Source organism: Rousettus aegyptiacus, unplaced genomic scaffold, assembly GCF_014176215.1.
Source record: "Rousettus aegyptiacus isolate mRouAeg1 unplaced genomic scaffold, mRouAeg1.p scaffold_m13_p_2, whole genome shotgun sequence".
Taxonomy (NCBI): domain Eukaryota; kingdom Metazoa; phylum Chordata; class Mammalia; order Chiroptera; family Pteropodidae; genus Rousettus; species Rousettus aegyptiacus.
In genome coordinates this window covers 17,092,251-17,115,472 of record NW_023416295.1, presented here as the reverse complement: position 1 = coordinate 17,115,472, position 23,222 = coordinate 17,092,251, and the positions used below count along the sequence as shown (strand labels likewise).

The window sequence follows — 23,222 nt, the reverse complement described above, 5'->3', positions numbered from 1 at the left end:
TTTATTATTATAGATTCATAGCTATCAATATCTACTTCATCAATTCAGAGACCACTCTCCAAAAGCATTTTCTCAGAGCCTGAATTTTCTCAGCACCTGCATTGTTGTGACAGGTGAGAAGGTTAGATGTACTTTCCATGAGGTCCCATACAGAGTGATGACTATGTTTTTACCTTTTTTCTGACTATTACCTCCACTTACACATGTTTAGTAACAGCGAGCAAACCACCTTACAGTGTAACTTCTGTTGGACAGCACCAATTACAAGAAGGATTTTAATTTGTTGACCACAAATCTGAGATTATAGTAGATTACATCTTGAAAATGACTTCTGGTGGGTAGAGAAATACTCATCACCTCCTTCACAAGAAAGTTATTCCACATTCCTCAAAATGTTTTTGAAATAGGGAATTCATTTGGTTTAATAAATATTTTATATGTTATAAAAGGAAAGCTTATATTTCTTTAGTCTTTTTGAATTTAGAAAGAAAATTTAAAGTTGATTTTTTTAAAAAAATCAAAATCTGTGCTGTGATTTTTTCATTTCTGTCATTTATTGGAATGAAGCAAAACATGTGATTAGATTTTTACCATCTCTATCTGTGAAATTGCTGCTGTTCACAGATAAATCATCAGGAGTTGAGATGCCATTGGCACTGGAATGTCCAATCTTCTTTTGTGTTAAGTGCTCAAGACTCATATCATTATTTTTTTGTGATTCTTTAGTCAAGTTCAGAAAGACCTACAAAGAAAAGACAGAGCACTTTATTAAAATAAAACATGCATACCTTTTTTAGTATCTAGGCTCAGCTTAGATTTAGAATTTTTATCACGTTTATTGAGACAAATGAGTATGACTTTAGGTGACTATTTTTGAGAATGACTTTAAGTGAACATTTTTGTTAGTGAAAGAAAGGTGTTCTCTAATTGGAGCCACATGTTTATTCTCAGAAGTCAGTCTATTTAAGAATGATATTAAGGTAATTTTAGGATGGTCTTAATTTATGAAATGTTTATATAAAAATATTTCTCTTAAAAAAAGTATATATTTATTCTAAGGGAGCAGCAAGTTAGATCAGCTTTAAGAGAAAGGAAATGTCCAGGTGTACCTCTTCCACAGTGGTGTCTGAAATGCCATAGCATCCAATGTTGAGGTCACCCATGCCATGGTCCAGCGCCCGTAGGAGGGACAGATAAGCCCCTGAGACTTTGGTGCTAAATGGAGGAAGCACGTAAACTAGCTCCCCGCCGATGTCCTCCTTGAGGTAGGCTTCGGGGAGGTGTGATTGGATCATTGCCGTCACAGCCATTGTGTCACACACTGTACTTGCATTTAGATTTTGACTCTAGGGACAAAAACAGACATTAAATACTCCCTTGTCTTTATACTGTGGTGCCCAAGGCTCTTAATCACAGGGCGGCAAGTTCTTTTAGGCCACCCAGCCCTCACACGTCAGTCCTCCCATGGCTTCCTGTCCCACCTGGCATCCATCCAGCTGTCTACAAATCACTATTCTACTGGCTTCATTCTCCTGCCTCGCCTGGTCCACTCTGCACCCTCACTGCCCACTATCCTCCAGCAACTAGTCTCTTTTCTGTGTTAGATTGCTTCAGGCTCAGACACGACTCCTCCTCAGGCCCTTTGCAATTGTTTTTTTGCCCCCAGATAGTCACATGGCTCATTCTCTTTCCAGCTCCAACTCTTGGCTCAGTCTTTTCAGAGATCCATTCTCTTCCAACCTTACTTAAAATGGTACCACTCAGCATTCTCTATTTCCTTTCCTCTGCTTTATTTATACCTATAGCTGATGATATACTAAATAACATGCTTACTAATTGTATCATCTGAATTCCCCACACACCATCAGAATATAAACTCCACGGGGGCAGAGGTTTAAATATCATCAGCTCACTGCAGTATCCTCAGGGCCTAGAAAAGTGTCTCGAGAACATGATAAGGCATAATACACACTTAATACAAAAATGTTGAATGTATTAATGAATATAACAATAAACAACTTTTTATAGTTTGGATGTCATATCATTAGATGATTAGACAGAAAATAAACGACGGTTGTCAAAACCCGACTATTTATACGTCGAATATAGTTTAGTAAATCATATGCTATTTTAGGTGGTATAGGGATCTTTAATCAGCATTCTTGTTCTTCTAAGATGTAAAAGAAAAGCGCCATTGGTCTGTCTGAGTCAGTCTCCACACTGCCGCTCGAGGAGCACCGATCAGAAAGTGAATATCTGAAAGCATAGTCTCTTTATTTGCTTTTGATAGAGCAGAAAATCGAACTTTAGCCTTACAGGCTGAAAAGCTAGGAAAACTAAAAGGCTGCTCTTCCATCAGCAACCTGAGAGTATAAATTATTTTTTTTTACCTTGCACATTGAGTCTCAGTGTGTGTTCCCACACCAGCAGCATTAGCGCCACGTGGGACCTCTTTATAAATGTGATGAATTCTGGAGCCCTACCCCAGACCTGCGGAATCAGGGATTCTTGGGGTGGGGCTGGAAGTCTGGGTTTACTGAGACCTCCAGGTGTTCTGATGCATGCTCAAGTTTGAAAAACATAACTCTAACATATTTGTAGTGACATTTAGCAATAAATAAAGTGGAAAGATTTTGCTTCTGTTTCATACAATGACCCCATCATAAAGTATACTTTCTCTCCTACAAACCTTTTTTTTGGTGAGCGTGAGGTGATACCCATCCCCAAATGCTTCCTTGAGGTAAAATGGGGACCCGCAGCAGCGCAGCCCGCCCTGTTCCAAGAAGGCGATGCGGTCACTCAGCACTTCGGCCTCGTCCAAGTGGTGCGTTGACAGAATGATTGTCCTGGCTTGAAAATACAGAGAACGACCAAGAATGAAAAATGAAAATTCGGTTCCCGAGATATATGTATCTATAGACAGGGTTAACACAAGTAAATCCTGTGATTTGTGAGATGACTCACATTTTATGAGCTAACAGAAAAACTGACCAGAAAGAGCTTCCAAAAAAGGATCAAAGAGAAATTCAGACAAAGTGTTCCTAAATATTTTAGGGTCTCCCCCTCACCCTCCCTCTATTCCCCCTCCTCTTTTCATCACTATGAAAAAGCAGTAATTTTAAAGGCTTTTTGAATATTTCTCTCTGATTAATCCACTCCACTCTGATTACTCTTTGCTTCACATCCTGTTAGCACTTATTTAGTCTGTTTTCAGTTTATTTTCATTTGTGTATGTTTGGTATCTCTAATTAGATTCTAAACTCCTCTAGGCAAAATTTGGAACTTCTATTGGATTTGCATGCTCTCAAAAAGTCCAGTTAAGTGTTCAACTCACAGTGGGTACTACATCGATATTAATTGGCCCAGAAATTTAGGTGGGAGAAAAAAAACTTGGGAAAAGAAAGAGCCTATCCGAGATCTTCAATGGAGATAATAAACAAGGAAGGCAGATCATAAACGGAAAAGGCTTCAAGTTGCTTGCGTGTATCTCAGAGGGCAAAATTCTGACTGCTGGGGATAGAAATTTTAAAAAGGTATTCATACCAGTTTTGTTCTTGGATATAACATCCCATATACTTCGGCGGGAACATGGATCAACTCCAGTGGATGGTTCATCCAAAATGACCACCCTTGATCCACCAATGAGAGCTATGGATATGGACAACTTCCTCTTCATTCCTCCTGACAACGTTCCAACTCTCTTATGACGATGGCTATATAGTCCAGTATCTTTTAAAGTCCTTCAAGAATAATGTATGGTAGTTATTTTTCACAGATAGAACATTTGAATATTGGAAAAACTATAAGTACCCTAAATGACAGATATGCAGTAAGCAATCATTATATGCTCAGCAAGGTGCAATAAACTATTGAAAATTCATGACATAATTTTCTATTATTTATCATCTAGTTGGAGATACAAAATTAATGTTCAGGAACAACACAGGGAAATATATGGCTCATTATTTTATTCATTCATTTGAATATTTTAGAATGTCTTCTATGTTTTAGGTGCTGGGGGAAAAAAAGCAAGCAGATAATATTCTTACCCATAAAGAGATTATTATCGTATGAGGATGTATCAGGAGGAATGTAGAGAAAATTCAGTTGATATGCATCAACTGAATTCCCAAGTAAGTTTATAATATGCCAGGTGGTGATAAGTACAATAAAAAATAAAGCAGGGTACACGAGATAAGTAGTGCCTGGGGCATGATATTTTAGGCATTTATTTTATAAATGGTGGTCTCCTCAAAGGTGACATTTCATCAGAGACCAGGAAAGTGGAGAAGTCAAATGGTTCTTTGGGGAAGGCTGCTCTAAGTAGAGGGAACAACAAGTGAGAAGTGCTGAGGCAGGAGTATAATCAAGTGTGCAACTGGCCAGGTAAACGTGGGGAGAGTAGAAAGAAAAGAAACAGAAGTGAGACTAGGGGCAGGTCAGGTAGGGCTTCACAGGTTTGGATAAGGACATTACTAAATTTCACACTGAGTGTAGTGAGAAGCCATTAGAGGGTTTTGACTCTGGGATGGCATGGTCTGATCTGCAGTTTAAAAAGTCACTCTGGCTACTCTTTGAAGGATAGATTGTATAAGGGAGAATAGAAGCGAGAGTCCCATTGGAAGGCTTGGACCAGTAGAATAACCAGTAAAATGAGAAAAAGAGGATTGGAGGCAATCTGGAAACCAGAGTGAAAGAGAGTTATATAGTTCCTGTATAACTGACCAGTGAGGACAATGACATTAAATGTATTCAATTCCAGAGAAGTAGAAAAACTAAAAAATTGATTGGTCTGTGAGAAAATGTTTTCCACTGGTATTATTACCATAGCTTGAACTTCTCTTTGAGAAGAGTTACCTATGCATGTTCTCATTCCTGTCATGACTGACCTTTTCACTTCCTCATGCAGCTGCTTTTTAGTCCACTGAGGAACTTTGATGGAACCATACAAGAGAAGGTGTTCTTTGGTCGTGAGGTAGCTAAACAGGACGTCATGCTGCATGCAGACACCCATGTTCTTCCGTACGGTGTGTAGGTCTGTTTTGATATCTTTTCCATAAACAAAGATGGTACCTGCTGAGGCCCCAAACAGCCCAGTCAACATGGAGCTGGAAATAAATGAGAAAGTAGGTATAAACTAAGCATTGAAGCTAGATGTTTGAACTAACTATATCTTAGGTGTTAGCAAACAAAAACAAAAACAAAAAACATGTTAAAAGTCTGTCTCCTCAGGCAAGGTCAGACAATGAAGTAAAACAGTATTAAAAGGGAATAAAAAATAAAAATTACTTGTAAGCTTTTAATAATTTAGAGTGTTGCATAAATACTACGTGACAAAGATGATAGTGGTGGTGGTAATAACAACAGAAATGATCGGGCTTTTTTACTGCCAGTACACTCTCTTCTTCAGCAAATTCATGCTCTTCTTTGGCAACAGATAGTTTCTACAGACTGTTAAGTCTCAAATTTACATCACTGGCCCAGATTTTATCACTCATTTCCAGGCTCGCTTTGTACATCCAACAGGCAATGCCACTTCTCCATGAGGTGTCTTACAGGGTTCTCACATGCAGCATCTCTAAAACTGGGCTCATGATATTTGTGCTCGGGCCTGTGCCCTCACTAATATCGCCTTCTTCGCCGTCTGGTAAATCCATACAGCGGTTGCGCAAGCCTCAAAACCAGTTGTTTTTGCATCCTCCTCCTAGTTTAGCCTCATAACTCCACCCACGACTTTCCATTTTCCATTGCCATCATAGTGCAAGACAGCATCACAACTTGCCTACTGCTGCCGTAGGCTTCTAACTCTGCCTCCCACATGCGCTTTGGTCATCATCTCCACTCTCTTTCTTCACACTGTGTCCAGAATATTCTTACCTAGATAATTCCTTCTCATCTTTCAGATGGTCAGCAAAATGGACAATTATTGGATATCAATTTTCTTTACTAAATCATAAAATCTATGAGGTAAGGAAAAGGACCTGTTTTCTCAAGACTGCTTCGGTACCAAACTAGTGCCTTGTATATAATAGAGATTCAGGGACTATTATGGATTAAATAGGAAATCAATACAGTCTGTAGTTCTTCCCAGAAAACTGCATCGAAATATAAATAACATTTCATTCTGTACATTAAAAGTTTATAGTCAGAAAAATAAAATGGGAACTTTCTCAGCTAAAATTCAACTCTTCAAAAGATTTCTCTAGCTCTTTTCTTCATTGGTCTATTAGAAATCTTGTCTTTTAAGCATTATATTCTCACTTGAAAGCCAACTGTGAATTTAAACAGGTCATGTAAATGAGAGTGGCTACCTGTTCACTCATTTCACAACTTTCCTTTGTCCCTTTTTATTTACAAAAAAAAATTAATTTGAATATGTTTTGGCATTTACTGAGTTTACTCATGATACTAAATAGAATACCCAGAAATTGACACTTTTTCTTAAATAGAGGTTGAGGCATCAAAAGCAACTTCCAGCTTAACTATGTGAAGCATTGGAGATGAATCACAAAAATCAATTAATCAATCAAAAAAAAAGTCACTTTAAAAATATTTGAATTTCTTCTCCATTTTGACACAGGGAAGTGCTACTTAAATGAAGAATGAAAAGGACTAGCTCATGTGTTGCTCCTGCCCTTTTTGACCTACATCTCACAGCTGGTGATTCTTTTCTTTATGAATCAAAGCAAGGGTTCCCTGTGATAGAGTAGAGTATTTAAAATCAAGTTGACATGAGCCAGGATTAGAAATGCAAATAAGTCAGACAGACTAGGCATATGAGATAGTGTGGATTGGTGGGAATCAGGGATGAACCAGAAAGTAGATGCCCCTTTAAGACAATCACAAAAGCACGGACCATTGTCCCAACCCAAGACTATGTACACAACATTGCCCAAACTTCCCTTTATCTAAGAGATGCCAAGAATACTTTTTATTAGAATACTCCCCTATTGTTAAGTATAGGCACTGAATTAAAAATGTTTAAGAAGTACTGGGTGGACCAACACTAGGTGGAACAAATAAACCTAGTTGGTGGGCCTGATCTGGCCTTTGCACTCACATTTTGGGATGTCTGATTTAAACTCCATCCTACAGTATGTAAAAGGTGAGGCATCTTAATCCATCTGGGAGACATAATGATTTTACTCTTTATGAAAGAGGTGAGCAAACACTAAGTAATATGTTTCTGTGACAGGAAGTATTGAAAAGTAACGTACATAGTAGTAGTTTTCCCGGCTCCATTGGGCCCCAGCAACGAAGTAATGTGCCCTTCATAAAAGTTCAGATTGAGGTTATCTACAGCAATTTTTGAGCCATAGATCTTTGTGACTCCATGCAGGGCAACCCCAACTGAGAGATCTTTAGGTTCAGGCTCAACATTGGAGGAAAGCATGTATTCAGGACCTGGAGAGAAATCAAGAGAATAAAGTTATAAGCTCACAAAGAAAAAAAAATGAAGCTAAGGTTATACTTTTTCTATATAAAAATGCAACCCTCTAAGTAAAAAATAATTCTGGAAACAAATGATCTGTTATAACCATCAGTCTCCTCATTTGGTTAAAAAATGAATGACAGGTTTATATGGACTTTCTCTGTCAGAAAATTAGTCTGAGAATACAGTATTATTATAATGAATTCTCCTTTATTCAACAGGTCTCAAATATTCAAAAAACAAGTATAGGGTTCGGTTCTCTGATTGGAGAGGATGATACTTATGAAAAAAATGTCTGCAAGGTATAATTTTACAGTGTCAAAATCAGCTTAGATCTGTGGTTTATAGAATTCTATTCATTAATTATTTTCTACACCTCCTTAAGACATCACAAAAAGACCACTTATGTGGGTCATTCATACTTTATAAAGATAATACTTCCTTCAGGCATCACAAAAGGACCGCTTATGTGGGTCATTCTTACTTTTAAAGATGACGCTACTTACACAATGTCAGTAAGACATGAGCTTTAAATTGTCTAGAATTGATGTCGGGTTATGCTAAATTATCCATACTTGTTACTTGGTTACTCCTCAGGACTTGTGACAGATGGCTGGAGTTAGGGGTGCAGACTGTGGCCAAGGAAAAACATTTTTCTCTGTGTGAATCTAAGTGGACCACAAAGGGACCTGCAATCTTGGACTAATTAGCACCATATGCTAACCAACTGAGCTAATGAGCCCAGAAAAAAAAAAAAAAAACGTAATTTAATTTTTATAAGAGTCAAACATATATGTATAGACATATTCATCCATGACAAAAAGGATAATTTTACCATTTAGAGAAATATAATTAAAATCACTAGTCAGATAAATTTCATAGCACATCTTTCATAATAATGCTCATTGTTGACCTACTTGTTTTATTGGCAGATGGGTTGGTATTCTGCATCATGATATTAGTAAACATAAGGCCATTGTTCTTTTCATGTTTCACCTCTGCACATCCAAATCGCTCCTTCCAATAGGAAGGTAGGATTGGAAAATACCACGGTGCAGCCATGCCATAGGTACCTACAATAAAAATGTGTTACAAAAAATAACTATTAGTTGACTATTAACATTAAGCATTGGAAGCTAAATACCAGAATACTCTATATGATTCAGGAAGCAGTTTAATTTTTTTTTTTTGATACTATGTGACACTAAAGAGTGCTCTTTGGTTTTCAAAGTAAAGTAAAACAGATAGCTTTTCTTTTATTCTTTCCTTTTTACACAGCTTCACTGGAGTAAGACTTACTCCTTGTAAGTATAGGGTTAAATGATTTTTAGTAAATTCATAAAGGGTGTGCAACCATCACCACAATCCACATATCAGAACATTTTTTATAACTTCAAAAAGATCTCTCCTGCCCATTTACAGAGATTGCCTACTCCCACCTCAAATGCTAGGCGATCACTGATTTTATTTCTGTCTCTACATATTTGTCTTTAATAGAAATTTTATATAAATAGTACTCTTTTATTATTTACAGCATCAGAAAAACGTACAAATATAAATCAGGCTTAATGGAAAAACTACTAAGCATGTTAGACACAATGACCGCTTGAGACCCAGGAGGTCGTATTCCATTAGAATAGGGTAAATTCTCCTTAGAATCAGGAGACTTGGTTTTTGCCTTATACTCCTATTTAGAATAACTAGATTCCGCATGTCTTAATTCACCCCATCCTTTAAAAAAATTCCAGAGCAGGAATTCACTAGAGCATTATCTCATTATGGAAAATTGTGGCTAGTTTTGGGACTTCAATATTTCTCTTTTTTTTTTTTTTTTGGAGATTATAAATGGTAAATCGAATAGTATAAAAATATATATTAGCATATTTATAATGGGAACAACCATAAAAAGCATGTATCTGTGGGAAGCAGGTTTGTACCTGGGAAAACATTCCTGGTGTACCAAGCAATAAGGAAATAAATGAAAGAGTCAGCTAGAATTATACAGCACAGCCAGCCGAATGAGGTGGTATCATCCTGAACTGGGGAACTGTACATATTTTCCCACTGAAGACCTAAAAAAGCGAACACATAGATTTATTCTTGGGTGAGATGTATTACAGTTGTTAAAGATAAAATCCAGTTCTAAAGAAAGTGAGCCTACCAATCCCCTGCTCTTCGTATCGGGCAATGTACTGACTTGCATAACTGAATGCTGTCGGCGACAGCAGGCTCTGCGGAGAGAATAAACAGCAATGGTAGTTTTTGTAGGTTCCATATATTTCACCCAGAAGGATCTTAATATATTTAAAACTCTGGACATATGTAGGTAAAATCACATTAGAGAATACAGAGGTCCCTTACCAAGCTCGCTATAACTCTGAAAGAAGAGAAGAGGGACTAGCAGAAAACAAAAGCAGGAAAATTATAATTTGGAAAAGACTTGTCAGAAATCCAAAATCTACATCTAAACTTATTAAATGTTTCTCAGCAATTTATAAAATAGGTAATTACAAAGAAATATAATGTTAAGACCAAAATCGAATGAAACGTTAAGGCCCAAAAGATGTTTTTACTTCATAAATTGATTTCAGGTAATAGAAGTATTATGAGTAAATATACTAAAATGTCAATTGATTCAACTACTATTACAGCAACAAAGTAAACATTTACATTTTATTTAAACCCAAAGTAGTCAATGTTGGAGGAAAGTTATTTGTTCTTTCTATTTTATTTACGGGAAGCAAAATTTTAATATGACTTAGTCAATGACAAAGTTTGCTTCTGCTTCTCATATTTCATAATCTTAATGCTTTAACTAAAATTCTTAAATTAATTTAGTCCTTTTAAATTAAAAGGCAGAAAAGAATTCAAAATCAATTATATTCTGTCAGTGCATTTGTTTTTATGCTTGTAAGTTATATTATATGCCATGAAAACCATTAGAATTATTCGTATATGAGCATAACTGCAGTAATAAAGGCTTTAGGACATTTAAGGAATTGGCCAGAGAGAAGTCAGAATTCATGATGCTCTTTAAAATGTGATATATTACATTTTAACTGCCACTTTCTTCAGGAACTATTAACAGCATCACATATTATGGTTTTAGAAACTATGGGGAAAATGGTTCCTTTTCATAGTCTTGTGCTTGTATAGTATACAATGATGTAGAAAATGGACTGTTATTAGGATGGGTAAGCTTATTTTGCAATCACTAAGCTTTTAAATTTAGATAAATATACTTTCAATTTGAGAGTCTAAAAGTAAAAAAAAGTGTCAGTTTTTCTCATACACTGGCTATTCTGTTGTAACAGGTGACTTACCATGAATACTTTTATTACATAGCTCAGCTCATCGTCAACTGTAACCAGAACAATAAATGGGAAGAAGGCAATGATGTAGATGAGGCTTCCAATCAGAGCTGCAATGTTGGTGTTGTTAAAGAAGACACTGATGAGATAGCTCATAGCAATAACTGAGAAACTGTAGTCCGAAAAATACAGGAACAAAATGAACCCGTTTGTCTTAGGAAGAATATTGCCCAACTTGAGTATAATGATGAGGATGATGATGGTAACCAGTAAAAATCCAACACTCTCTATAAGCCAGGCAAAAAAGTGACTGCAGGAGTTTACACCCATCATCTTCATGTACTGCAAAAAGGAAAAAATGTTAGCTGCTATTTGTTCATGCTTGCTATGTAAAATTAACGTGACCATTTATTCCAGCCCATCTTAGATGGTAGGCTCCCAGAATGCCCCAATTTAATGAAATAATAAATGATTTATATGGTAAGGTCCTTTTATAATTTCTCTTTATAACTGGTAGCTAATGTCTCCAGATTTAATTAGTTTAGAGTAGATCATCAAAGTTTATTTTATACCCTGAAGAATTTTACAACATGAGTTTGACATTCACAGAGGCGTGGATATTTCGTTGGTAAAAAACCATGGTTTATTTCAAATTCAATGTAGGTATTGAGATAGTAAAAACTACATTTGTTTTTAAACTAAACGATCAGTGTTCGCATTCCTGAGAGAAAGAGAACAAGCTCGATTTCTAAGAATTTAAAACACAGAAACTTTGAAGGATTACTTTCCACCCTTTGCGCATCTTCCTCATCCTTGAAATCACTGGCATGTTTTTCATATGTTTTCCAAAAGACATTCATGTATCTTAGAAAACCTATATCTCTTTTTCAATTGATATTCCTTAATAACTCAGAGATACTCCTAGAGGCCAAGGCATTTCACCAAGGTAGAAAAACAGATTAACATGATTTGTTTGTGCATTAATTCTAAAGGATTCTGAAAGATATAAAGTTTCCTGGGTCTTAGTTGTCTTGAATTTGGTGATATGTGACATTCCGGGGGAACCTGGGTATCCTGGTTTCTATTTTTAACAATTCATGATCCATATTAAGCTTATGAATCCAATATTTTGTTCAAAAAAGCAGAAGAAACACTCTACTAACTTTATAATCCTCCCCTTTTTAACCTAACTTGGCTAGGAAAAAAACAGGAAAAGTGCTAGATTTTTTGCTCTGCAAGCAAGAGAGTGAATTTTACTTTCTGCCTTTGCAATATCACATTTTGCTAACTCTGCTGCTCTGGTTGTTACCATGGAAACAACTACCTCATGGCCAACAGTTTAAGCAGCTATGGGCCTTACGCTAATCACCGCTGAGAAAAAGCCTCTGACTTTTCCTCTTAACTTTGCCCTTTCCTCACCCTCTTTTCTCCCTACTGCTTCTCTCCTCCCAGGCCCTATCAGCCTTTTGTTGTAAAGACTCAATCTGTGCTTTCACAGGAATGGAAGCCTGGGTCAAAGTAAAAAAAAATCAGCATAGAGGGAAGATTCACTATGGAAGTTTCTTCCAGTTGCTACTTATCTATCATTAAAAACGAAATTACCTTTTGATGTGAATAAAGACCTCGCAGATCTTATTTTAGAAATTTGTTTTTCCCTGCACTCCAATGCATTTAAGAAAATTTCTGTCATGTTTCCTGATTACATTTCAGAGATACTCACCTATTCAAATATGATCATGATATGTTAGCTTTTTATTTGTCTTTCTTGCTATTTGTATTTTGTGGTTTTTACTCAGTTTCTGCCTATTGAATATAATTAAATGAGGAGTTGTGGAACCCATATATCTACTCCAAAGCTGATATTCACCACCTAATTTCACGTGGCCTATATGAAAAATATGTATCCTCCAATATATGTCAGTAGGGACAATGTCAATATATTTCACAAAGTGGGTATAAAAATCCAGGACACTTATCAAGAACATGAAATAAAACCGACTCCATGAATATACATTTATTTTCCTTCCCTGACAATTGATAGCTACTGTATAAAACATTTATGTAGCTATAAAATTCTCCATTTTTAGCTTTGTTAAAAGAGAATTTGATAAAACCCAAACATTAGGATGAAAGGTGTTTATCGTTGCAATTTTGATTCAAGATCAGATTTCTATTCCCAAGAGCTGGAAAAAGTTGGAGACTGATTATTGATTTTGTATGAAACAAACCAAGTTAGGTGCTTCTAAAAATATTCACTGTTTAACATTCTAGCAGGAAACATCAGTGTTAAACCCGAGGATTTTATGCCACGAGGAGAGCAGCTGTTATGCATAAAGAGTAAGAGCAACGAGAGCATGTAAGTCATCCATAAATTATCCAGCTTCATTGCCAACTTTGTTATAATAATCAAGACCAAACTTGCTGATAGAAGATGGCCCACAAAAAAATGGTTAGCTATGCTTCCTTGGATGTTATTAGTTCCTCAACTTTAGTTCCTCCTCAAATTGACAGATGTCAGTTGCCAGCTTTGCAATGACAGTCACATGAATGAAAACTCCAAATCTGCCAGAGCAATTCATCAATACCCGATAACCTGTTGCTCAAGGAAAACCCCTCTGCCCAGTAGCCAGAATCTGCCCCAGTTTATGAAAAGAAAAATGGAAAGAAAGATTTTGTAAGATTTTGCATAAGTGTGATTCCACATTCAAGAAAAGCTTATGCACAGGGCTTGACATTAATGCTATCAGGAAAAAATCATGAATATTCATATATTTACTTGACAGTAATGTCTTTATTCTATTCAACAAGAATGTCAAGCACTAATTTTTAAGAAATAATAACATTTTCTACCTCAATTAAAAAATTCTCTTATATGTATTATATATATGTGTATATATATACACACACAAACACAAGAAACCATAAACATTGTCTACAGTGAAGCTCCAAAGAACTAAAAATCCTTGCATAATTCTTGGTAACATCTCTGCAGGTCACAGACGTTGGTTACTTGTCTAAACTGAAGAAGAACAACTCTAAAATTTTGTCTCCAACTGAATATAGGCACTGAAATCCCCATAAAAGATTAATATTATATCAAATAGATAAAACTAACCCATTAATCAAGAAAATAAAGTGAAAAAATACTCTTCATGTATTATAAAAGTAACTTTTATAGAGCTTTAATATTTTAATTTTTAAAAGTGATAAATGTAAAGCAGAACCTAATTCAAAGACACTTTGAAGTATTTAAAAGAAAACTACAGGCTTAATTTTATCAATAAACTTATTTGTCATTAATTTTTATCCTAATTTCTTCAGCAAGTTAAAAGAATTTACTGGAGTCATACCATAAAAAGGTCAAAGATGGATAGTTTCACTGAAACAAAAACTAACTTGGTTTTCTTGCTCAGATTTGAGAAAAATCACAGCAGAAAAAGGTCATTTTTTCTACCTTTTGATTTAATTTGTAATGAGAAGGAAATAGAGAGTGGGTAGCTTTAGGCCTTAACTGAATATTAAACAGATGGTATTAAAAAGTGATTTTGAATCTCTGATAACCTAAGAGATTATCTATTATCATCTTCAAAAGTCCTGTGAGTCTATGCTACAAAAATAAGATTTTGAGAGGAAAGGTAGTTATGATATGGAAAAGGATTGAATGTAAGCCAAAACACTTCAGTTCTAGCCCCAGATCTACCCTTAATAAGCTCCACAATTTTCAGCAGGCCACCTCTCACTTTCTGGGATCAACCTTTTCATCTTTAAAAGGGAAGAGGTTAGTTTAGAACTGTGGACAGTGGAGGGAGGCTGAACAGGAGGCTCTGGGGATATATCACTCATTCCATACCTGCTTCCATTCATCTCACAAATAAACCATATTCCTTCGAATTCAGTATACCACTGATTTTAAGATGTGCCATTATTTCACATGCAACCAAGAAAGAAAAAACACTGTCAAATAAATTATAACACCCTATCAGATGTGTCCTGATTTCAGAGACTTTAAAATGTGAAGAACAAAATCATTATCTTAGAACTGATAAAATATGGATAATTGAACGCCTCCGCTATTCTGGCCGTGAGAGAACGACATTCTGGAAATACAGTGCTGAGTAAAGTTGTCTTGATAACACTCAGAAAGTTTAAGGGATTGAGCCCAAGAGAATATGAACTAGAAGACTCAAAGCCTGAGTCTCTGATTCCAAGTTCAGTAGTCTTTCATTATATGGCTTTGACCCCCAGGTTCAGGTGGTGAAATTTTGAAAGTAGATGCCTAAAAATGAAGACACAGAGCTACCAAACAGAAACTGGTTCTTCATTAAAATTGCCGTTCATGGCTTCAATCAAGACAGCACTCTTCATCATGCTTTGATATTTTTTGGTGACATACATAGAAGCACTTGGGAAGCATAATCTTCAAACACAAAATAATACAGTGTGTGTTTTTTATATGTATATATACATATGTGTGCATTACATATATATCATGTATATATGTATATAAAACACATATATTTACTATGTGTTTCTACCACAAATAGTATTTTAAAGTAGATATTTATTTTGAAATAGAAAATAACTTAGTTTTCATCACAGTTTTTTACTTCAAAGTTTTCCTTTAACCTACGAAGATTCACTTTCAAGTACCAGGAATCTGAAAGAAAAATATAATGTAGGAGCTTGCAACCCAGATTATGGTCCAGGGCATGGATTTGAGCTTCTAAAATGGAATTAAGAAACTATTGCACACAATCTCGAATACAACAGGACTCAAACAAGTTGATGGAATGTTTACCAAATTGTAAATGAAATATAAAAATGAAGCTGTGAAGATCAACAAGAATTCAAATAGAAAAGGTAAGAAGTATAGGTTCAAACTTTAGGACAACCCTCGAAGCCTGATGCTGAACTAACAAAAATGTGAAGCAGTAATTTGTACCTATTAAGGAAAAATAATCAATTGCTCAGAAGCATTGGCAAAGTAAGCCTGAAAAGTACAAGCGGACTAACAGGTTACCTAACCTCATTATTTCAGATTGTCATCCAGGCCTTAAAATAATTATTGTGCACCAGTTTTGAAATATTTCTGTTTTTTTTTTCAGTTATGAGTGTAAAAATGGACTAATTACACAATGAACAGATAAAACAATTTCTATTTCAATACAGTTCAAGAATCACACAATGCTTTTTCATAAATTCTAAAAAGAAGTCTGATATTTTGGATTTGAGAACAATGATGGAGAATATGCTCAAGAAGAGATCATCCTTTATATCCTAGATCCTGTCTTCTATTATTATTCTAATAAGTAGCATAACATGAAACTCTTAGTCTATAAATCACAAGCTAGTGGGAGATAGAGAAAGAGGTAATTGAAGGAGACAAGAGATACTGGGAAGAAAATGTGCCTTATGAGAGGTGAAACAAGCCATATGTCAATGTCTGTGTTTATGTCTTTCTATATCCTATATCATCTCTCTCTCACTATTTCTATCTATCTCCATCTCCATCTCCATCTCCATCTCCATCTCCATCTCCATCTATCTCTATCTCTACAGTTGACCCTTGAACAACTTAGGTTTTAATGGAATGGATCCACTTGCATGCAACTTTTTTTCAATATACAGTCTGCCCTCTGTTTTACTGGGTTTCACATCTCCGGATTCAACCAAACATAGATGGAAAGTAGTATTTTCAATCTGTGGTTAGTAATCTGCTGATGCAGAGGGCTGACTGTGTGCATCGATCTATACTATTTTACATAAGGGACCTGAGCATCTGAAGTTTTGGTATCTGTGGGGGTCCCCATAGATACTATGGAACCACTGAAGTTTTGAGGGAGTCAAAAGTTATAGGCAGATTTTCAACTGCATAGGGGTTGGTATCCCTAACATCCACGTTACTTAAGGGTCAATTGTATATCTATATTAATATTTTTCTTTGGACTCATTTAGGTACCATGCCAACAATCTTCTTGCTTTAATGGTATTGCTTTTATTATTTAAACTTACTCTGTTAGATCCTAAGTCCTATAGGTAACTTCTTGGGCAAAAATTACTCTTAGGATCATAAATTGTACTTAGATTTTATTCAGAATTATTCAGATTTCATTTTTTAGAAGTACTTATAAAATAACTTCTATATAACATTTTGGGGAAATAAATATCATCTTATCAGCTGCTTTTATGATGCGTAAATATTTTTTTAATTCATAAAGTATGGATCAGGCTGAGTTTATATAGGCACAATGAAAATCATAGTAATAATTATTATAAAATATAAATTTTTTTATAATAGAAAAAGATTCTCAACATACCTCATGAAGCCGAAGGTCTTTCTCATAAACAAGCTTTTTTACAAATGCAGCTATAAATACAACCCAGGCAACCATGAGCACAATTGGAAGAGAATAAGAGACACTGGTTAGGAAGCTGTAAAAAAACAAAAACAAATGAACAAACAAAAAAAAATCCAGTGACCAAAATGAAAGTTATACTTGCAGATTATAATATACAAAGAATACATTCATTCTTACACTGAAATTACACTCCTGTTTTGAAATTGAGAATAATTATTAATATTATTCCTTTATTTATGAAATGTGAAACTGACTTAACAGTGGGCCCATGATTTTCTTACTGTAATGCTGCCAGAATCAAAAACAGCTCTGGATTGTTAGATAAAATTGTCATATTGTTTAAAATGTGTTTGAGTATGCCCTGTCCAGGAAAATAATTATTATATAGATATAATTTCAAGGCTCACAACCCTTCTGCCTAAACTAAATTCTTATCTAAAAGGCAGATTTAAAATTAGATGATAATTGATTTATCTAGTTAAAAGCTATATCTTCTCAAATTACTGTATTTGTCTACTCCTTGGAAGCTCATAGTGATTATTAAAAGTAAATTTCCCCAAATAAAATAAAATAAAACTCAAAACACTCCATTTGAAATGTAGACAAATAACTTGGGTTCCTCAAGATAATGCTTCAGGAGATGTTTTATAAACAGTATAAAAAATGTCTTTCCTGGTAATGTGCTAACTGGAGGGTCACTGGAAACTTCATCGGGACCCAAATACACTCCTGAGTGGCCTGCTTATGATACCCGAAAGTTCAAATGCAGTGTTTCTCAAACTTGAGTATGCATCAGAACCACCTACAAAGCTTATTAAAATACAGATTTATGAGCCCCACCCAAAAGCTTCTGATCTGTTACATCTGGGGTGGGGTAAGGAATTTGCATGTTAGACAATTTCCCAGGTGATGCTGTTGCTTCTGGTCCAGGGACTGTACTTTGTTTGAAAGCTATGGCTTCCTGCATTAGCCGCCTTCCTATGGACTAAGGCACATGAATAGTTTTCAATGAAATAAACTCTAAATTGATCCGTTTTGCATATTAGCCTCCACTGAAGCTTTTACTTGGAGTAAGGTCCAAAGCCATTTCCTTTTTAATCAATAAGCCTAAGGAATTACCTTCAAGTTCTTCATGAAAAATGCAAATATGAATGGAACATGACATCACCATCATTCATTCCCACTTTAGCATCAGGAGTGTATCACCATCATAGATATGCAGGGGGATTTTTTGTGGGGGAGGAGTGAGTGTTGGGGCCATATCCATTTTTTGTTGTTGTTGTTCCTGGAAAACTGTCTGGCATAGGAAGGCACTTAAAGAATATTTGTTGAATGAATTTGGTCTTGACTCAGGTCCAGCCTCTATGCTGTTTCTGGCTCTAAAATTACGCAAAAGCCCTCATTTATTAATAACAAATCCCCTGTAATGTTTCTTTCAAGTGATTGTGTATTTTAAGTTTGATAGAGGATAAAGGATAAAATTCTGGTCTTGTAATTGAAGGGCCAGCGAGGCACCACCTGTACAACTTAGGACAAGATGCTTAACCTTTCTGAATTTTGGTTTATTTTCCTCTGGAAAGTATGGCTGATAATACCTGGCTCCATTTACCTCAGGAAGTTGTTGGGTAGGACAAATGAAATATGTGTGAAAGCGCTTTGTATGCAACAGAGTTTATATGTATACATTAAGGCATTATGATCATACTCCCATAAAGAATTTGGAGTATATTTACTTTTTTTCTTAAAAGAAACATCCAGGTACTCACCATCCCAGATACCAGAATTTACACGGGGAAAAAAGTGTGAGCAAGAAAATAGATGAGAATTTTCATTTAGTTGAACCCACAGGTCTTTGCTATTCCTGCAAGCCTTTGCAGTTCACATATGGTTCAGGCTGCAAGGTCCTGACTGGCTTTCACAATAAGCAGCTCACCTTGACAACCCATTGAAGAAATACTCGCCTGTCTGCCCATATCACTGCTGCACAAAGGGTTACATAACCTCATCTCCTCTATAGCTCTTGAAGCAGCCAAGGGAGACAGAGCATCAACAGAAAGAGAAAAAGGGGGGAAAAAGCATCCAGAAGCATCTGAATTGTATATAAACTGCAATAACTGAGCTGAATAACAGGTACAATTCCTTTAAAGTCATGTTAGGTCTCAAACTTTTATGTAGGATAAGCTTTAAAAATGTTGTCCTCCAGCCTTATTTTTATGTATGTATTCATTCATTTTTACCGTGGTCAAAGTAGAGGAGCCATTCAGTGGTACCTGATGGGCAGATTTCTTGAACATTCAAATTCAATTGTTTAAAAGCATGACCTTTACATTTTTTGTTCTTTTAGCAAAAACACCTTAGATAAGTTTTCCTAGCAAGTGGACTGATAATACATAACATAGGTTTAGATGGCACAACATTTATTTTAGAGAGTTGAGCAATGATTTGTCCCATCAAGTTTTTCTTTAAAATTGACCATGCACTCACAGATTTTTAAACAAATATGAGAGTTGGAAAATAATTTTAAGATTGTCTTGTTCAACTCCCTCATTTGATGAGAGAAAAGTAAGACCCACTGGGAGTGGGTAACATTAAAAATCATGCAACGATGCTCTCAAGTCTGGAATCCAATTCTCCAAATTCTGGAGACCAAGTCTTTGGAATACTAAGAGTTATGATAAGGAAAACATGGATCATTTGGTAAGATATTCCCATCACTTTGGTAATGAAGAGGAGCTACAGTAGAATGGTGCTCTGTAGTGTGAACTCTATCATGAAAACCAGCATTGACAAAGGTTTGCCGAACATTATCCCTTTCTCTTGATACAGGTGAATGAATAGACATAAATGAGTTCTCAAAAAAATAATTGACTATTAACAAGGGCTGGAAGTGCACAGACTTACTTGTCTTTCATGTAGCAGGGATAAGGAATTGCCTGGACCTGGACTGCTATTTCCTGAGAGTTCCTTCCAGTCTGCAACTCAATAATTGCTCTTTCAATATTATCTTGTAAATAAACAAAAGCTCTGCCATATATCTGATTGTGTGATGGAGAATTATGTGGTCCCGGGGCCCAAATCTTGGTTCTTATGTTTCTCGTCGTCTGTGAGGTCTTGAGACTCATGCGGATGGTATATCTTACGACAGGAGGAAGAGAGACATCTTCAGAGTCATGGCCTCTGTGTTGGCTTCTGTTAGAAGGAAGCTTGAAAATAACACCTAAAAATAAAATGGCAACAACAGCAGAAAGGTTATTTTATGATTGACATTATTCATTGTTTGGAGGGTACGCATGGGTGAGGCCAAATGTAAGTAATCAAGTTAGTAATGTGATAGTAAGTTTGAGCTCCTAATTGATAGGAAAAAAATGGCTAATTGAGAGTGACATACTCAGAGATTCAAAGCAAGAGTTCGAGGATACAATCACAAACTAAATGGCTGGATTAAATATATCACTCTAAGCCACTTACTGAAATCACACACACACACACACACACACACACACAATAAAATAAATAATAAATAATCTTGACTGATTATGAGGATGGGCTTGACTTTACCTTGTAACTATCTAATCCTTTTCAGTCTTAATTTTAGCCATACCAACAAAGTCATACGTTTGTGAAAGGCCACTCAGACAATGTGGTTGGTTGACTACATGAAAGGTTCTTGTTTCTAAGGACATCAGAGGAGATAGTGACCCCCACACTACTTTTCTGAGTTCTGGATGAAAGAGGTGAGGGAAGAATATGGCCAATTTTAGTACAAAGAGAAGCTCAAACTCTAGTAGACTAACACTTACTTCCAAAGAGTTCATTGCTTTTGTAGAGTCTTTTAGCCTCTCTCTCCATTTCATCTACACTTTTTGCTGCCTGAATACGATCGTATAATACACAGGAGGAAATATTTACTGTCAGGGAAGACAGTGTGTTGAGATGATTGATGAGGTCAATGCTGTTCTCCAATTTCAGCCTTAGAACATCTAAAGAAGGAAAGCAAAACAGACAAAAATCATATTATAATATAATTTAATGTTGTTTCTAGTAGTAATGAGATAAAATATTGAAATTTTGGTTAAATATATTAAACTAGATTATAAAGAATAGAAAGTTGTAGAATTTACTTTAAAAATGTCTAGTACTCTATATCTAGAAAAATGTGTCCAGTTGTGCAAATATTCATTGAGGAGAATGTTGGGATATTTACAAATACAATAAACTCAATTTTAAAGAATGAGACAAGCTAACTTAAAAGTATATTCCACTACGATTTAATTAACCGATAACTAAACATGAATAATCAAAAAAAATCTATCTATATGTAGTTAGAAAAAAAACTATAAATTAGAGATGAAATTTCAAATAAACAGTAATGCCTACTTTGTTTGGGGAATGTGAGTGAAAGAATTTAAACAAAGGAAAGTCTATACAGAGCATGTAGAATGAATAAACTATATAATTCAATAAGTTGTGCTACAGAATCATTTCTTTGGAGACTGAGAATCTGTGCCACATACTTATAATTTTCTAATATTATTTGATTTAAAACTGTATGTGGGTTATCTCTATGATATCTATATTTAATCTAGATAAAATAATCAAGATTTTATTTCAGGTAATTACTCCGGAAGAGCATTTAATTGCTCTTCGATTTCATGATTTCTTATGAGGAAATCAACTGAGACAAAGGGTAAATATAAAATTGTAAGTTAATAAATCACTTGGCCAATTAAATTTTCACTGACTTGATCATCATGAATCTTGAGAAAGCTGTTTAAATCATAAATACCTCCTAACTGAACCCAAACAGTTCTCTTCCATTGGCCAGTATAAAACCAAATTTCCCACAGAGGGCAGGTTCTTGAATTTCTTAGAATTTAAAGTGAAATGTTTTGCTTGATATAGATGTTGGTGGGGGAGGGTAAAATTGTGGTTGAACAGTAGCCCCCAGTGGCCACTGGAAATCAATAAAACACCAAGGATTCTTTAGAAATACTGGTAAACAGAATCCAACAAGAGCTGTGAAGGTCAGTGTCTCCCAAATTCAAACTATACAACCTCTTAGATATTATGTTACATATACAATCACACAGACATCAAGTCTTGCTGCTATGTTCATTTTAGTCTTACTTTAGATTCTAAAAATCATCTCCTATATCTAAAGTTATGAATGATAAAATTTATAAGAACTTTGTAGTATATCTCTGATATTTTGTTTCAATGGTTTCTTACCCAAATAGTACTTTTAGAGAATAAATCACTAACATTTTTCTTTAATCAAACTGGGGTATCATAAAGTGCATACAGTTATATACACTGCATAGTATAAATGTAGGCATGATTCCTCCCCACTGATTTGCAACCTAAAGCACTATGTACCTGTAGCTCCAGAGAAGAGGAGGGGCATTTGCTCTACTGCTGCCAAATTCTGATGCTCTCAATCCCGTCCTCTACCCGTGGTTGCATAGCAACGGTGAATCAGACAGACTGAATTAGATGTCTTGCAACTCTTCGGTTGAAGGTGGGGATGTGGCAGAGGGAATGCATAAGTTCAGATGGCTTCCTTTGATCCTCTATGGCCTATTCCTTTTAAATGACCGTGAGAGGAGAATCCAACCAGACTACTGATTTAGGTTTATTTCCTTTTGAGTCTTTGCATTACTTTTGTTTTGCTTTTGCTAACTCAATAACCTCTTCCAGTTATGTTCTGTGTTAGTCAAAGTAATACTGAAGCCAGAGGAGATAAAATGATAATGTGACCAGAAATAAACCATTTTATCTTTCTTTGTCCTTTAAGGATCTGTTTTTCCTCAAACTAGCACACAAAAAAAGTGTCCTTATTTCTACTAACCTACCAACCTACCTATGATTGTAGAAAAAGCAGCACTTACATAGAATATATTGCATTATAATTATGAAAACTTATAACAGACACTGGGTAGCCAAATAATCATTACAACTTGTAATTATACAACTAACTGGGAAGAAGATGAACAGATATTTGTAGGATTTTACTTTTCTTTGAAAAACTGGCTAGAAACCAAATATAGAAGAAAATGAAAAGAAGTTCTCATATGGAACAATGTTTTTACATTTCCAATATGACTAGTGAATAACAGTGTG

At 35.4% G+C, this 23,222-nt stretch overlaps 1 protein-coding gene across 1 annotated transcript in view; it reads right to left on the bottom strand.

The window, feature by feature from the left end:
• The window catches only part of ABCA12 (ATP binding cassette subfamily A member 12), a 156,119-nt gene that overhangs the window by 31,850 nt on the left and 101,047 nt on the right, over positions 1-23,222 (bottom strand). Inside the window, exons 21-33 of the mRNA XM_016150022.2 lie at positions 20,903-21,082; positions 20,004-20,319; positions 17,061-17,175; positions 10,756-11,085; positions 9,594-9,663; positions 9,370-9,504; positions 8,350-8,505; positions 7,218-7,404; positions 4,890-5,108; positions 3,544-3,740; positions 2,690-2,850; positions 1,110-1,346; positions 592-742 (exon numbers count right to left, since the gene is read on the bottom strand). Coding sequence (XP_016005508.2) covers positions 592-742; positions 1,110-1,346; positions 2,690-2,850; positions 3,544-3,740; positions 4,890-5,108; positions 7,218-7,404; positions 8,350-8,505; positions 9,370-9,504; positions 9,594-9,663; positions 10,756-11,085; positions 17,061-17,175; positions 20,004-20,319; positions 20,903-21,082 — 2,454 coding nt within the window. The remainder of the gene's footprint in view (positions 1-591; positions 743-1,109; positions 1,347-2,689; positions 2,851-3,543; positions 3,741-4,889; positions 5,109-7,217; positions 7,405-8,349; positions 8,506-9,369; positions 9,505-9,593; positions 9,664-10,755; positions 11,086-17,060; positions 17,176-20,003; positions 20,320-20,902; positions 21,083-23,222) is intronic.